Source organism: Drosophila erecta, unplaced genomic scaffold (assembly GCF_003286155.1).
Source record: "Drosophila erecta strain 14021-0224.00,06,07 unplaced genomic scaffold, DereRS2 tig00000055-arrow-pilon, whole genome shotgun sequence".
Lineage (NCBI taxonomy): Eukaryota > Metazoa > Arthropoda > Insecta > Diptera > Drosophilidae > Drosophila > Drosophila erecta.
Genome location: NW_020825200.1, coordinates 4,943,420 through 4,961,514, shown reverse-complemented (window position 1 = coordinate 4,961,514; position 18,095 = coordinate 4,943,420). Strand labels below are relative to the sequence as shown.

At 40.2% G+C, this 18,095-nt stretch overlaps 2 protein-coding genes across 2 annotated transcripts in view; one reads left to right on the top strand and one right to left on the bottom strand.

Annotated features, from left to right (window-relative positions):
- LOC6543461 overlaps positions 1–18,095 on the bottom strand; it is a 30,000-nt gene that overhangs the window by 9,167 nt on the left and 2,738 nt on the right. The window contains exon 2 of the mRNA XM_015159827.2: positions 6,031–6,393. Within this exon, the coding sequence (XP_015015313.1) occupies positions 6,031–6,117 (87 nt within the window). The 5' untranslated portion in view covers positions 6,118–6,393. The remainder of the gene's footprint in view (positions 1–6,030; positions 6,394–18,095) is intronic.
- LOC6543407 (transcription initiation factor TFIID subunit 12) lies at positions 10,702–11,238 on the top strand. Its single transcript, XM_001968666.3, has 2 exons — positions 10,702–10,910; positions 10,971–11,238. The coding sequence occupies exons 1-2, from the start codon at positions 10,719–10,721 to the stop codon at positions 11,193–11,195; spliced, it is 417 nt and encodes a 138-aa protein (XP_001968702.1). The 5' UTR covers positions 10,702–10,718; the 3' UTR covers positions 11,196–11,238.

Genomic DNA, 18,095 nt, shown 5'->3' with positions numbered 1-18,095 from the left:
GGTTAATTTGGTTAATTTGATGTGATGTTGATTCGCTGTGTGCGCTCTGGTTGGTTGGCTTTGGCTTTAATATCAATATTGTTATGCATTATAATTATACATAAAGCACCTTGTAGGCTTATGACCAATTAAAACTGCTATTTCACCGATTTATTTTTAAATAAATTTCGATATGCTTTTATTCTCTTACTGCCGCCAAGTTAATTCCATAGTCAGTCATAAGCTTAATTTGCACTCACACACACGAGCCGCTGCCACAAATCCAACGCACACACGCATGCGAGTGGCACGTTTAAATATTAATGGTTGACTCCGGCAACCTCATTTCGCAACCAGTCCCCGCCCAAAATCCACTCCCCCATCTGGTCGCGCACTTCATTTAAAACGCGGCGTATGCGTAATTTTAATAATCCTCGAATCCTCGAATCCCCGAATCCTGAAACGCCCCCGGCGAACGCAAAGTGAATTCTGTGGCTTGACTCAATTTGGGACGACAGCTGTGCGTTGAGGACTGTGCCGATGAAGAAATCAGGAGGGAGGCTGGAAGATTTGCAGCCTTATGAAATATATGCATGATTAGTCATATTGATGGCATCGGCTTGACAATGCCACAAAGACTGCGCCCCAAAGAGAGGCGTAGGCGTAGCGGGGCGGGGCACTTAGCCAAATTGCTTATTGAAAGTGCTGTGAGTGCGGCGCTTCCCACCCTTAAAAACTTTCTCCAATAAATGGGCGGGCCCAAGGGGGCGGGATCATGGTTTTGTAATCATTCCTCTTGGCTCGGGCCTAGCCGAAACTTTTCCACCATCAGCTGTTGCTGCCCTCTCCTCGTCGGCAACTCGATTGGATGTATTGTTTTTGGAACCCAGCTTGGCTTGCTTGTTTGCCTTTCAGTTGTGATATTGACAGGAACAAGACAGAATCGATGGGGAATCAGGGTTAATTTTAAGCAGAAAATCAAATTGTGCCTGCTCAGGAAAAAGGGCTCTGCGAAAGGATTGGAAAAAGGGCAAAAAGGAAATCATATGGTGCAATGTAGGGCAAAGGTAGATGAATAAAACACATTTGCCTGAAATACAATTTTCTTATTTTAGTGCTAGCATTTTGGGTTCAAAGGCTAAGCCCTATGTGACCTGACTATAATTCATTAAATACTTAAATAAGACACAGCTCACTGGAAACCCCACGAAATAACGTCTGCGTTGCAGCCTAATTATTTGGGGTTTTTTCGCCGGTCGGCCAAGGACAGTGGCTCCCATAAAACAACGGCAAGTGAGGCACAGGTATAAGCTCATAAAAGCCACACGCATAAATTTTATATGACGCTTAAATCTCGGCAGACATAAAGAGACAACGCAGGGCTTTCACTGCCGGAAAAGGGGGCGTGTTTTTTTTGGTTTTGGATGGGCACTGCAAAAGTTCATGCAGCTCATGCAAATCCCAAACGTAAACGCCTGTCGTCTTCGTCCTGCGGCAAAGGTCCTTGGGCTGGCATAAAAAGGGACAGCCGACAGCGGCGCTAAACCAGAGTCGAGTCCCTGTGCAACAACAAAGACAACGAAACGGCAAATAATACAAATGCGAAAAAAGCCCGAGCACATTTCGGAAATTACCTGGCCAAACTCACACACCAACCCAATATATATGTATGTACATATGACTGGGATATACTCGTATGTATTCAATTCCCCCGGCGCACTTGGCGCTCCATTTGGTCAGTAATGAAAGCAGTGCCTCATAACAGCCGCACCAGCTAAAAAGTGTGCCACAAAAGTTGTGCCGCCTTGTGATGCAGCGTGTAGACTAGTAACAAGTTGTAGGGAGAATCCCCTTATCATTCCACATTGCATATGAATATGCATATCCATGCGGAACTGGACTGGCCACGTTGTTTCACCAATCCCCCGACTGCCAACCACTTGCAACTACTTTTGCGTCAACAGTTGAGGCGGAAAATTGAAAAACATCTGCGCGCTTAGTGCAGCAAAAGGAAACGAAAGCAGAAACTGCACGCGTTCTACGTGCCACATGCCAAGTGCCATGTGCAGCGAAGTTAAAGTAAACGTTATCCACAGAAATTTAGCTGCTCTTTTTGTCAGAAAGTTTCTATGAGAGACCAATACCAAATAAGTAAAAATAACGCTTCTATTAAATATGCTGCATACTCATTGGAAATCTTGAGTAGTTTTTCCCAGTGCACATACGTGCTGCGCTTGCCATAAAAAACGTACTCCCACTCCTTCCCTCATTTCCCAAATGTGTAAATCAGCAAAAACGCAAATGCCACAATGCCAAGAACAAGACAAAGAAAGCCCGCGGGTAGAAAGATGGCATAAGATGGGTGGTGTGGGTGGTGGGTAAGGAAAGCAGCCAACACACAAAAGCGAACGACGACAAGCAAAACTGAATCTAGACAAAGTGAAAGCGGAAATTAAAATTGCAATACAAAAGGGGCGAACCAACAAAGACAAAGACAGCGTTTTCATAATGAAGAGAGTGTGTGGGCGGTGGCATGTGTTAGAGTTTGTTTTGGAATAGCTGAAGAATGCATTTGCCGCGGGCAATGAAAAAATAATGTCCACATGCAACACTTTGTACTTGGACAAGCACTCTGCACAAATTTGAAGAAAAGTTTAAAATGCAAAAAGTTTTAGCCTTACATTGCTGGGAATATTTATGGCCAGGATAATAGTAATTCTCCGTTTTCATTTCGCAGAAACAGCAGATGCACTCCTCTCAGCCAATAAATATCACGCACCATTTGCAACACAAGCTGTAAAAACTTTGATAACGCGCTGCCGCTAATGCGCTTTCTACACTTTTCACATTCACATCCACAGCCACATCTGTTGATGTCCAGCAACTGCCACGCCCACATGGAACAATTGCGGGCGGACTGGGGGCCAAGCTTACAGAGTGCAATGCCAAAACGCATTAGCCAGTTCAACCAACAAGTTGAACTGTAGAATAATTACTATCGAACTGGCGGGGGGTCGGCGGTGGAAGCAGGCAATCGCAGGAAGCAGGCAACTAGCCAACTGTCCTTTCAGCAGTCGACCTTTAACCCCGCACTCCCACTCCGCCACCACTTGGCCAAACAAAGGTTCGTTACAGTGTATGAATGTCCGACAGGGTTTTCAAATCGGCTTACAGAGAAAGAAATGCACAATGCCACTTCAAATATACAGAAACCATTTCAATCATGACCAATTGCAATTTATTTAACCAATTCCGTTTTCTTCGATAAGAATTGGAATTAAATACACTACTTCACAATGTGTTTAACAGAAAGTTACACGTTTTTTTCAGTGTCCTTTGGCTTGGTAACAACTTGCAGCAGGCGAAAACAGAGGGCAGCATCGAAAACATCACAATGCCGCAGATGTGCAACACACACGGCCAATATCGAATGGTCCCATGAGAGGTATATGGGGATAAGAGGGAGAGGAGTGTGTGTATGTGTGGCGCAACCAGGGACTTTGGTGTTAGCCACAAAGCCCCACTCGGCCAGCAGCAGCAATAAAGGAAAAGAAGTGTCTAGAACAACCAGCGACTAGCATAACTGCGGCAAAGTGACGGTGATGAGAGCCCCTGACCCTCGTCAACCAACGACCCCTCCGAATTCGATTCCTGCTGCCACAGAAAGCAATTTGGACTCGGCTGCCTGCCCCTGCTTAGATCACGTGCAACACCGTTGCGGTTTCGCAATTGCTGGCCATTACAAAAGGATCTGAACTAAGATTATAATTATTGTATTTAACTGTTCCTACACTGTTCCCATAAAAACAAATAAATAGTTCATCTAAAAACGTTTATTTTAATCTATACATTTAGGGAAATTATTAAAAACCTTACAGGGCTGCGGGTGGCTTAAGTTCTTAAAGCTATACTCGAAAAGGAAGGAACCTTTTTATATCTCGCGTAACCCAACATTTTCATTTGCAAAGAAAACTCCCATCTAGGCGGCAATTGCATCGGCCATTCGGGTCATTTGCGTAAGTGATAACAAAAATGTGTAATCCGCAAAATCGATAAGATGCTCGCTCCGGAACCAGACGGACTTTTATTTGCTCCTTGACGAGGAGTGGGTCTCAATGGCCGGCGATTACGGCGATGTTGAGTTGGGTGGCAGCCAGGAGAAGGACCAAAGGACCAAAGGACCAAAGGACCGACCAAATGGTCGGAGTGTGTGCTGAGCGCCTCGGTTTACATTATCAATCAAGCCGACTGACAATCGACGGATACCTTTCGGCCGTATTGGGAGTGACACAAGGCGGAGAATCTGGCCCAGGACCTTGAACACGATCCTTTGTTTGGCCAGGACTTTTTATTGCGCAACTTTCGCCCTCAAATTTATTTGGTCTTCAAACCACATACATACGTACAAGCCCCACGCAATGGAGACAAATGCTCGTCGCTAAAGTTAAGCACAAGTTTTCAGTTTTTATTGAGGTCCTGCGGTCCCAAGCCCCCAAAAACCGAGAGCCACGCAGACAGAAGAGCAGCCCCAATGACAGGGTCGACTAAATGTCTGAGCAAACATGCCATACATTATTCCAGAATTAATGAAGACATATTGGCGGCTGTTGAGTGTGGGAGTGCTCATTTAATGAAAATTGGTTGTAGTTCTTTTTGGGCAGTGCTTCCCGCTGCTCCAAGCTCCATGAAAAACTGCAGTGGCCAAACCCGAAATTATTATTTCCACTCTAGACCAAGACGCGAGCCATTTTTCTTAAGCTAAAACTGGGGGAGACTTCACGGTCTTTCCTCATCATCGCTAGTCACTCTCCCCCTTTCATCGAGTGTTTTTAAAAGCGAAAACATGCTGACACACTGAGAAAAACTGCACACCAAAGTGCTGAAATCAATGCTTAAATAAATTGTACATTCAAATATACAACAAAGGTAGACTGCTTTGTCAAGCCCAAGTTTATGTGCTTTATCTTTTAGTCAACATACTGTATTGTAGAAACACTAGATGGTGTAGAAGTTACTGGAATATTTGTTTCAGTGCCGAGGTCGTAGTTTGGGTGGGCGTGGCTCTGTGCGTGTCCTGTGAAAGGAGAACTGCCTCGTATAAAAGAACTTCATTACTTTGCGCAACAGCTCGCGAGAATATAATGAATGGCAATAAACGTGTTTCACATTTTCCTTTTCGCTGCCACTCCAGCCGACTTCCCCCGAATTTTTCTCAAAAACATTTCTCATTTAGCTGCTAGAGAACTTTTGTGTTTGGTCAAGTGAGCCACGTTCGCTTGACCACCTAACACCACCCACCGCCCACTTTCACTTAATGCAATCCTTTCATTAATTTCCATCAGCTGGTAATGCAATGGGTGGTCTGCTCTTAACTAACTTCCTTCACATGCAAACCATAAACTTGTTTTCCACTCAATCTTGTTATTATTATTCTGCCGCGGAAGCTGCGCCACTACACTTCGAAAAATCGCAGGCAACTTTATTAGCTCATTTTCCGAAGCACGATTTTACTGCAGCTTAAACTGATGAATTGCAGTCGGCATTCATTAGTGCTTGTCTTCATTTGCCGAAAGGCGACCATGCATTTTTTCCGAAAGGTCACGCAGCCAGAAGCCAAACTCTTCGAATTTTGAAGTGCAAAAGAATTCCTTGGGAAAGCAAATGCAATTTGGCAATCGTTTGGGGTTTGCAAGTTTGGGAACAAGCTAAATTGGTTTCGCTCTTTGCCAGAATTTATCTTTTCAAATGCAATCAAGCGTTCGGACTGTGAGTTCGGAAAGCAGAGTTACTGATGCCTTCGCACAGACTAGACAGCTTGGCCTTTTCACTTTAAGGCGATTTAACAAATACATAAATTACTTTTAGCAAATGTGACATTTCTTAGATTTTTAGCTCAGTACATTAAACGATTAAAGTATTTGATTCTACCTTCTAGTCTTCAAGTTCATAGGTTTTATTTCGGATAGCTATCATTTTATTATGTAGATATAGATATATACCATAAATATCATTAAAAAATCGTTCATAATGGTAAGGAACCCCTCGACCTACCGTATTCAGGTTGGTGATCTTGTCCAGCTCCACGGCCGTACTGCCGCGATGGTGGTGCAGGTGGTGCAGATGGTGGGTGGTCAACATGTTGCTCGTTGGTGTTGCTCTTGCTGCTGTTGTTGCTGCTGATGCTGCGGATGCTGCTGATGCCGCTGTTGCTGCTGCAGTGTTGCAGATTCGTGCTGGTGCTGCTGCTGCTGCCGCATTCAATCGAACATGGCTCTCGGGTCACAGATATGCGCTATTTGTTCTCGGAGCCGCGGCAAGCCATCGAGACAGCCGCTGAGCTCGCAAATTGGCAATGGCTATGGGATGCACTTAGCTTCGCTTGTTTCCAATCACATCACCTGGTGCGCTGACCATCTGCGAACATAAATAAAACAAATAACATAGACCGATTGAGTGGGATTCAGATTGAATTGCATATATGCGAAATGCGGCGACACCGGAAAATGTTGGCACGCCTTTCCGGCATCACCGGGAAAATGGAAGGCGGGGAAATCGGATGTGGCATCGCCGATTTCCGTCACGCCACTTCACCATCGTCGCCACAATCGACTCATTCGGGGATTTTAGTTTGCATTTTGCTTTATTTTCTCCTGCCCCTGCTTTTTTTTTGTGCCATGCCATCGATTTTCATTTGTGGCCCCGCATTTTTGCTCCCAGCAAGAAAAACAACAAACGCACCGGATGCGACAGTTGGCAACCAACTGCTCCTGGCACTTTCGGCGTTAACACTTCATTTGGCTTTGAGTGGCTGGATTGGCTACTACGTGGCCACAAACTTGCATCCACTTGGCCTCTGCCCTCCGCACCCTTCGATTCGCACAAATAAACAAGCAGGCAACAAAAGGTCGAGCTCGAGAAGGGAAATTAAATTAAATTCAACTCTTGGTGCTGCAGCAACATGCAGACACTAGATCAACACAGAGGGTTGCCTAAAAAGTATTGAAAGCTTAAATATCTCTGCCGGAAATTCCCTAAACAAAAAAACCAGAGCTCTCAGCGGAGATCTTTGTGTACAGACGTTTTTTTTCTTTTTTATTTCAGTTGTATTGAATCAGTTCACTGGCGACCTTCGCCACCGCGACCGACCTTTGCCAGCCCATCCTGTCCATAAAACGATGAAATTACATTAAAGGAAAACAACTGAGAATTACTAAGCTGCAGCTGCATCAGCTGAAAAGTCTGAAAAGTCTGAAAGCCAGCGCAGGAAAGCAAGGCAAACAAATAATGTAGGCTAAGACCCGAGGTAAATTGTTTGCCATGGCGATGCGATGCGATGCGATGCCAGTATGCGATGGAGCAAAGCTATCTGCCTGCAGTCCGTGTTTGATTTGTGCCAGCCAGTCAAGTCGCTCGATTTGCCAACACAAACAGTTCAGAATGCGCCTTGAGCTAGGGTTTTGAATAAATTTAGCAGAATATCAATTGAAAAAGCTTGAGAGGAGTTGATAAATGCCATAGGTCAGTTAATACTCATTAAATCGAATTTAATTCTCACTTAACGAAAATGATAAATATGAATAGAGTGCTCTGGGCAAAACACTCGAAGGTAATTGGCAAGAAAGAAATTGGCAATTGCAAACTGTGAGTATCTAAATATTTATGGAAATCAGCTAATGCAAAGATATCAATCTAGTTTGCGATTTAATTTTTGACAATTTAACTTGGTCCACCAGAATAATTTCATAGAGGAAGCGAAATTAATTTCCTGTTGGAAAATTAAATTCGCACACTTTTTGGCACACAAATGAGGCTTAGGCATCCTGCGTTACCAACTAAATGCGATGCCACATTAACGCCTGCCCCGCCGTAAATGCAACTGATAAGAGGTGTATGTCTGATGGCTTAGAATCACACTTTTCCCGGAAGGATCCGCATTGTTTGGCATCGGGCGTGGAAGGACGAGCCGCGTGCTCGGCATGGAAAAGCGCCTCATTAAGTCACGGTGCGCTGGAAAATATGCCGCTAAAGGATTAAGCAACGATGCCGGCGACAAAATGCCGCGTCGCCTATTAAAGGATCTCATCCCTATCCCCATCCCCATCCCCATCCCCATCTTCATCGTCGTCCTCGTCTGCTACCCATTTTCATTTCCATTTTCATTCCTGTTGCTGCCGTGCGCTTCGCCGGCTAAGTGTAATTAAAAACTTAAATGGAGAAAGAATTTAAATGTGTTGCTCTTAGCATTTATGAAACATTAACGCGAATCTGTTGCAGATCGAGTTCTGTTTAATAGTCTGTGTGTTGTTGGCTCGACTTAAATGAATTTCGTATCTGCCACGGTGGCGTATACGCAACCTTGCTATCTGCCACTGTGGCGTATACGCAATATCTGGCACAGCCACTGCGTGGGCGAAAAAGTACGCCACAATAACAAAACGGGGCCTAAGAATGCGTGGCTGTTTCATTTGTGTGTGGGAAATCCTTAACAACAGAATGCCATAATCGTGTGAAATAAAACCATTCCGCATGGCAGCCAACGTGTAACTGCGAGTGCATAGAACATGCTGACTAGCTGGGAATTAGCCCCTCAGTCTCGACACTCCACCAGACATGGCAGAAACTCATTAGCTTTATTACACAGACACCACTCTGCGGCTAAATCTGAGGGGGCGGCACCGACTGAAGGCCCCACATGCGTATTAACTATTCATGCCCACACACACTCATTCCCTTTCTCTTGCGCCGCAAAGACATTTGAATAATTTTGACAAATGTGTGATTAATTCAAACATTTTGGCAACTAAGGCTGTCATTTTTTATGTGCGCACGACAGCAAATTAGCACTTCATACACAGGAACTGACTCTCATTCTCGTTACGGACATGATAGGTGCAATTTGAACTTGAAGGCCGGAAAAACTTTTCGAGCCGTTGTTTTAATAAAAGAAAGGAACGAGCATGTATCTCAAATTTAGAAGAATGAACAAAAAGGCCGTCTTCAAAGTTAAGGAAACTAATTTGTTTGTCTACGACCAGTTCAAGTTCATAAGCACATTATGTATACGAATTTTATACGGTATATGCGGTATATTCTAAGAGTGAAAGTCTTTGAAATTGCATGACACGAAAAAACACAGAATAATTTGGCATATATGTAAAAAACCTACAAGAGGCTCATTTATTCCCGAGTGCCCCACGACAGTTAAGCTTTCTGCGCCAGCCAAGTCCTGTTCAATGCCCCACAATGACTGCCTGATTGGGGCTTGGGCGATCAAAGACGCTGACAAAGTGAAATTTATGGCATTTGGCACACTTAAAGCTAAACGTCGGCCGCACACTATGCAAAAGGCCAGCGAGCAAAATATGAAACAAAAATCAGCCAGAGAGGGCAGGAGCTGAAAAGTGCACACAGCAAATAAAAGCGGCGGTATAAAAGAGTCGCATGCCGGAAACGGCAAACGACTGTCGGCGAGGGGAAAGAGGAGACCTAATGCCAATGCCAAACACCGGATGCGGATGTGTGACACATGGCCAAGGGGCGACCTGCCCCCCGCCGTCACCCCAATCCCAATCCCATTCCAGCGACGACGGGCAACATACGCACAATGTCATTGTCGCTCGCTTTAAGTAGGCGACTTTATTAAGCCGAGGACACCGAGGAGCACCTCAAAAGTGGCCGGAGCGCAGCAAAAGCAAATGGCACAGCGTTTTAGAATGACAAAAACGGGCACTGTGGCACTGGCAACATGAGAATATAGTACATTTTAATAGTAAAAGATGTTTCTACCTAATAAATATGCTTGCAACTTGAGCTAAGCTTAGCAATACTTCTTATTGGTTTTTCTGTATAAATCTTTAATCATTTTTTTATAAGAAATAGATCCGAATATTCAGTTAACTTCTATTTTCAATGGTGTTCCAGTTTAAATTATTTACGTTTAGACTGCTAACTAGGCATATAAATTATAGCCGTAAACCGCGCATATAAATCAGATTGCACAGATGGCTCAAGTTGCAGCCTGAAACCCGTAGCTCCCAAGGTGGCCTTAAATTAGGCGCGGAGCTCCGCTGAAGCGAAATTCCCACTGTGCATTGAGGGCTTGCGAAAAGAACAAACGGCATAATAGGCTGGCAGGACACCTGGGCACGTGTGGGCTGTTGTTTTGACTGGCCTTGTCAGGACTCACCTGGCATAAAATTAAGCTATGACGACGCGTTTGTCGCCTGGCTACTTCTTATGCCGGGGCAAAGGTCGTTTACGGCACGGCCACAATTTGTTGCTTTTTGATATTTATTTAGACGGCGGTGGCGCATGAGAAGTGAAAAGCGCACAGCCCAGTCGGAACATAAATCAAAAGCACAAGGCGGCGGAAAAACCGTGAAGGAAAAGCCGCAGCGGAAAGGGAAAACGCTGCGGCAACAATGGAAATCGTTTTCAGCTGCAGGGAGAGAGCGACTTAAACTGGTTATTTATGGCAGGCCAAGGGCGAAGAGTTGAGTCTGCAAGGCCCAGCTGGGTTTTCCCGATCCAAACTATTGCAGAGGAAAAAAGCGAGAAAGTCTAATGACCCACGACACCCAAAAAAAAATTTTACTTTTCCATTAGGATTCAACATTTTCTTGTCCCAAAAGTATGCAATGACTCACACCCTTCTTCCCTATAATTTCCAACCAGTTCAAGCCATTTCCTCACCTAGTGCATGTGATATAAACGCAAAAGGACATCAAATTAATTGAAGCATGGATAGGAAGAACAAGGACCCTTGGTCTTTTGCCCTAAATGGCGATGACAGCGATAAATCGTCGGGCAACGAGAGCCCCTTTTCGACCAGATCCTCGAGCAGCTCCAGTAACACCAGCAGCGAAACCTCCGTGGAGAAGGAGCCAGCCACCGAAACGGAGAGCCTGTGCATCCCGGGTGGCAGCTATGATGTAAGTAACGACTTTCCCAATTAGGACGCATTAATCGATACGCATTTCCTATCCTATCAGATTATCAGCAAGAGCAACATGCAGCAATTTGTGCACAAAATCGATGGAAATGCCTCGCTGGACGATCAAGGATGCGATATGATGGCCAGAATAGCCGATGCCTTCGTTAATGACGTTTCCATGCGCATGGTCAAGTTGGCCAAGTACCGAAAGAGCCACGTTAGCGTGCTAGACCTGAAGTTCATCCTCAAGCGCGAGTACAACATGGAGTTCCCCATTGAATAAATTGCATCTATTAACAATAAATATTAAAAACTAACTAGTAATAAATAAATATTTTAATGGGAAAAAAATGCACAATTTAAAAATTGTGGAAATAATAAATAGGTACACAGCATAAAAAACTTCAGCATTCATAGCTCTGTTTTGTAAAGGTTTTTTCTTCACAACTCAGCTAAAAATGGTCATAAATATAAAAGAATAACAGTTTTTTGCATCTTATTACCAATGCCAACGATCCCTATCACTTTTTGGTGAATACAAAAAAATTTATTTTTCCATCATTTTTCGCATTTTTTTTAAATTTTTTAAATCATCAAATTTTGCCGAAAATGTCAAAAATTTAAATTAGGCAAATTTTAATGCAAATCGATTTGGGGATAAAATACAAGCTCAAAGAGGTATGCCAATTGTTATTTGGTCAATTATTTCCTGAGCTATGACGAAAAGTCGTTCCAAAAATATGAAAAACGTCCTTTGGCAAAAACTCAATATCTAAGAATGGTTTTTTCTTCACAACTCAGCTAAAAATGGTCATAAATATAAAAGAATAACAGTTTTTTGCATCTTATTACCAATGCCAACGATCCCTAGCACTTTTTGGTGAATACAAAAAAATTTATTTTTCCATCATTTTTCGCATTTTTTTTAAGGGGTACCATCATCAAATTTTGCCGAAAATGTCAAAAATTTAAATTAAGCAAATTTTAATGCAAATCGATTTGGGGATAAAATACAAGCTCAAAGAGGTATGCCAATTGTTATTTGGTCAATTATTTCCTGAGCTATGACGAAAAGTCAAAATATATTTGGTCCAAAAATAAGAAAAACGTCCTTTGGCAAAAACTCAATATCTAAGAATGGTTTTTTCTTCACAACTCAGCTAAAAATGGTCATAAATATAAAAGAATAACAGTTTTTTGCATCTTATTACCAATGCCAACGATCCCTATCACTTTTTGGTGAATACAAAAAAAATTATTTTTCCATCATTTTTCGCATTTTTTTTAAGGGGTACCATCATCAAATTTTGCCGAAAATGTCAAAAATTTAAATTAAGCAAATTTTAATGCAAATCGATTTGGGGATAAAATACAAGCTCAAAGAGGTATGCCAATTGTTATTTGGTCAATTATTTCCTGAGCTATGACGAAAAGTCAAAATATATTTGGTCCAAAAATAAGAAAAACGTCCTTTGGCAAAAACTCAATATCTAAGAATGGTTTTTTCTTCACAACTCAGCTAAAAATGGTCATAAATATAAAAGAATAACAGTTTTTTGCATCTTATTACCAATGCCAACGATCCCTATCACTTTTTGGTGAATACAAAAAAATTTATTTTTCCATCATTTTTCGCATTTTTTTTAAATTTTTTAAATCATCAAATTTTGCCGAAAATGTCAAAAATTTAAATTAGGCAAATTTTAATGCAAATCGATTTGGGGATAAAATACAAGCTCAAAGAGGTATGCCAATTGTTATTTGGTCAATTATTTCCTGAGCTATGACGAAAAGTCGTTCCAAAAATATGAAAAACGTCCTTTGGCAAAAACTCAATATCTAAGAATGGTTTTTTCTTCACAACTCAGCTAAAAATGGTCATAAATATAAAAGAATAACAGTTTTTTGCATCTTATTACCAATGCCAACGATCCCTAGCACTTTTTGGTGAATACAAAAAAATTTATTTTTCCATCATTTTTCGCATTTTTTTAAGGGGTACCATCATCAAATTTTGCCGAAAATGTCAAAAATTTAAATTAAGCAAATTTTAATGCAAATCGATTTGGGGATAAAATACAAGCTCAAAGAGGTATGCCAATTGTTATTTGGTCAATTATTTCCTGAGCTATGACGAAAAGTCAAAATATATTTGGTCCAAAAATAAGAAAAACGTCCTTTGGCAAAAACTCAATATCTAAGAATGGTTTTTTCTTCACAACTCAGCTAAAAATGGTCATAAATATAAAAGAATAACAGTTTTTTGCATCTTATTACCAATGCCAACGATCCCTATCACTTTTTGGTGAATACAAAAAAAATTATTTTTCCATCATTTTTCGCATTTTTTTTAAGGGGTATCATCATCAAATTTTGCCGAAAATGTCAAAAATTTAAATTAAGCAAATTTTAATGCAAATCGATTTGGGGATAAAATACAAGCTCAAAGAGGTATGCCAATTGTTATTTGGTCAATTATTTCCTGAGCTATGACGAAAAGTCAAAATATATTTGGTCCAAAAATAAGAAAAACGTCCTTTGGCAAAAACTCAATATCTAAGAATGGTTTTTTCTTCACAACTCAGCTAAAAATGGTCATAAATATAAAAGAATAACAGTTTTTTGCATCTTATTACCAATGCCAACGATCCCTATCACTTTTTGGTGAATACAAAAAAAATTATTTTTCCATCATTTTTCGCATTTTTTTTAAGGGGTACCATCATCAAATTTTGCCGAAAATGTCAAAAATTTAAATTAAGCAAATTTTAATGCAAATCGATTTGGGGATAAAATACAAGCTCAAAGAGGTATGCCAATTGTTATTTGGTCAATTATTTCCTGAGCTATGACGAAAAGTCAAAATATATTTGGTCCAAAAATATAAAAAACGTCCTTTGGCAAAAACTCAATATCTAAGAATGGTTTTTTCTTCACAACTCAGCTAAAAATGGTCATAAATATAAAAGAATAACAGTTTTTTGCATCTTATTACCAATGCCAACGATCCCTATAACTTTTTGGTGAATACAAAAAAAATTATTTTTCCATCATTTTTCGCATTTTTTTTAAGGGGTACCATCATCAAATTTTGCCGAAAATGTCAAAAATTTAAATTAAGCAAATTTTAATGCAAATCGATTTGGGGATAAAATACAAGCTCAAAGAGGTATGCCAATTGTTATTTGGTCAATTATTTCCTGAGCTATGACGAAAAGTCAAAATATATTTGGTCCAAAAATAAGAAAAACGTCCTTTGGCAAAAACTCAATATCTAAGAATGGTTTTTTCTTCACAACTCAGCTAAAAATGGTCATAAATATAAAAGAATAACAGTTTTTTGCATCTTATTACCAATGCCAACGATCCCTATCACTTTTTGGTGAATACAAAAAAAATTATTTTTCCATCATTTTTCGCATTTTTTTTAAGGGGTACCATCATCAAATTTTGCCGAAAATGTCAAAAATTTAAATTAAGCAAATTTTAATGCAAATCGATTTGGGGATAAAATACAAGCTCAAAGAGGTATGCCAATTGTTATTTGGTCAATTATTTCCTGAGCTATGACGAAAAGTCAAAATATATTTGGTCCAAAAATAAGAAAAACGTCCTTTGGCAAAAACTCAATATCTAAGAATGGTTTTTTCTTCACAACTCAGCTAAAAATGGTCATAAATATAAAAGAATAACAGTTTTTTGCATCTTATTACCAATGCCAACGATCCCTATCACTTTTTGGTGAATACAAAAAAATTTATTTTTCCATCATTTTTCGCATTTTTTTTAAGGGGTACCATCATCAAATTTTGCCGAAAATGTCAAAAATTTAAATTAAGCAAATTTTAATGCAAATCGATTTGGGGATAAAATACAAGCTCAAAGAGGAATGCCAATTGTTATTTGGTCAATTATTTCCTGAGCTATGACGAAAAGTCAAAATATATTTGGTCCAAAAATAAGAAAAACGTCCTTTGGCAAAAACTCAATATCTAAGAATGGTTTTTTCTTTACAACTCAGCTAAAAATGGTCATAAATATAAAAGAACAACAGTTTTTTGCATCTTATTACCAATGCCAACGATCCCTATCACTTTTTGGTGAATACAAAAAAATTTATTTTTCCATCAGTTTTCGCATTTTTTTTACCATCATCAAATTTTGCCGAAAATGTCAAAAATTTAAATTAGGCAAATTTTAATGCAAATCGATTTGCGGATAAAATACAAGCTCAAAGAGGTATGCCAATTTTTATTTGGTCAATTATTTCAAATGCTATGATTAAAAATTTGATTACTTTTGGACCGAAATGTCTTATCGCAAGCAATTATTTAATTTGGTGAATTTAAAAATACCCAAAACTAACAAAGGTCTACATTGTTTTCAGAAACAATGAACTTTTATGACGAAACAATATAATTGTAAATAACCATTCAGGTGTGAATGAAAAAAGGTAGCAAACCGGATGATCATGATTAAGCAATTAATAAATTCAATGGCCGCTGTCAAGGGCCGGACTCACATTCAATAGCCCCTGCGAAACGGTCATCATGGTCTCGGCCACACTTTGCCGAGCTCTTGACTCTCGCCCTTCAGCCGGGAATTACTCAACATAAAGTTAAAGTGCCATAAAAATGCCAGGGAGCATAATGCCGCACTCACACAGTGGCTGAAAAACACTCACATGCTCCCATTTACACACATGAACAGGCACTGGGTCCTTTTCAGGCCCTTTGCTCAAAATAAAGGATAAGGCTGGGGCGGAAATTTCAGAACGATTTTTCCTCACATTTCTTATTTTGTGGTGCCTCAAGAATAAAGAATACTTTTTCGCCGGCCATGGGCACTTTGCAGCAGCGGAAAAAAAGCGTAATTCTGAAGCTTTTCTCTCTGACTCTTAAGCAAACTTGTATTTTTGTATTCAGAAGATGATCTGTACTTATTTAAATAATACCCATAGGATTTCATTCTATGCCGGTGTATGTTTTGCATGCCCAGCAGCTGCATTTCGTTATTTTTAAGCGAATTGCAGGGATATAAAGAATAAATATGCTAGTTAAACAACGACTTTTTTTATTACACCGATTTAATAGAGATTGTTTCTTTTTCTAATATTTAATCAATATCCGATTGCTTTGAAACAAAGAACAGACCGAAACTATTTAATCAGTTTTATTTTTTTCACCCAATTTATGTATTTTCTTCAATTGAACTAAAATAAATCAAGACCAGCTACAAATGGATTGGATAAAGATTAAATATATAATTGAGAACTGCTGACACAAAATAAATAATCAACCTGCTGACAATATTTCAATATCTAACTAATGTGATTTAAATAATGAAATAATGTAGGTGAAACTAATTTAATGCTAATGGATTGAACAGCACAGTCGGACTATTAATTTTATTGCAAATAAATATATATCTATTACATTTATGTTTATATCACATTTACGGTACAAGCAGTACTACCACTTGGAAATAATCCTCTTTGGCTATGGCCAAATATAGAAAACACTTTTCATTACATTTGTATCCGCCCTCGGGGCAGCCGCAAACGTTCGCAATCATAATCCAGGAACGACACATTGGGGCGCATTTAAACTGATTTCATATTGGATCAGCGAGTGTTTTCGTTCGCCTGCTGCCTGTGTGTGTGTTGTGCGTTGTGTGTGGGTGAGTATCTGTGTGCATGCCACCAATACCACAGCAATTCGGGAGGAAATTCGTTTGCCGTATGTCTTGGCACGCACGCAGGAAAATTCAAGCCGTCGACGATTTCGGTTGGGCGATATTATAATGAATTTGTCGTGCATATTCGTACATATTCCCCAATGCGTGACACAAAAAAAAAATAACAACCAGACACAATGTGACACGCCCACTCCATTTGAGGGCGATCTGGCTTAGTTCCGAGGAGATAAGCAGCTAAGTGACTTTGTCCCGACATCATGGCCCATGGGGTGTTGACGGTATGGTTTCAGTTTCGGTTTCGGTTTTGATATTCGAAATCGTGCGCATGAAATAAATACGAATACGAATTCTCGATGGTGTTGCGGATGATGTTGTTGGTAGATATAAATTGAATTAAAGTGAAATCGGTCGCCGCTGGCCGTAATAGATTAATGAAAATGTATCCAGGCGTCAGAATAAAGTATGAGGCATCCAAATTGAGTTATCAGCATAAATCAAAGGCGTTATTTGCAAGCACATTATGATTACGCTCGGGTCCTCTGACCCGACTTGTGTATTAATGCGGATTGAGCCCTCTAATGGGTAAGTAAATGCAGCAGCAGCCTTTGCAGCTCCAAAGTTTAGAACAAATTCTTTTTTAATTAAATTCAAGTGACGACCGTTCCTGCATGTCAAACGCGGGGAGAGCGGAAACTTCCGCCTTTGAGCGAGTCATTTTCAAAGAAATTCGCAAGTTATTCATGGCAACTTTAGGGCCGGGGCAAAAACTTGAGTTGAGTGATATGTTACCAAAGAGTTGACGCTGGGCCAGGCCAAAAGAAAATAATCCTCTCTGGTTTCCGGCCAAGGTCAATGGGGTTTTCTGCAATCCACAGCTTTAATCGAGATGAGTTTTTGGCACAGGACTAGAACCTGAAAAAAAGGAGCAATCAATGGCAGTTGATTACCATTTGTGGAGTTCGGGCAACTCGCTTGCCGATGAATCAAGTTAATGAACTAAGTGAATTGGAAAAGTTTTCAACTTTTCCCGTTCGCCTTAAGGACACGAGTATTTGACGTTATCCTTGACGCTTTGACTTGACGTGGGCTTAAAACTCAATGCACATAACTTTAAATGTATTTAACTTGAATTGCAAAATAATATTTATCTTAACGTTTTATCCTTGACTTCATTTCAAGGTTTGCTAAAAGTCTAAAGTGCTCTTTCTGTTAAGTTTATCATAATGTAGTAATTAGCTCATCGTACTTGTTTAATTAAAACTTTAAACTTGTCGAGCATGTCATGCTTATATTCAGATACAAATCGGACGGCTTTTTTACCAACCTCTGTTAAGCCCACAGGTACCATTAGGAAAAATTGAGTATCCGTCATAAAAAGCCGCTTAGGCCAACATGTTTCAGCGCTTTTCATAAGTTTGTCACGTTCAATTTCCGCTGCGACACCTTCGATAGCTTCGATGTGGAGTATTTAGTTTAATGTTTTGCC

What these genes read in the sequence shown, in the direction of transcription:
- LOC6543407 (XM_001968666.3), top strand. Translation starts at nt 10,719, where the DNA reads ATGGATAGGAAGAACAAGGACCCTTGGTCTTTTGCCCTAAATGGCGAT. An exon ending in TCCCGGGTGGCAGCTATGAT is followed by an intron (nt 10,911 to 10,970) that starts GTAAGTAACGAC and finishes CTATCCTATCAG; the next exon opens with ATTATCAGCAAGAGCAACAT.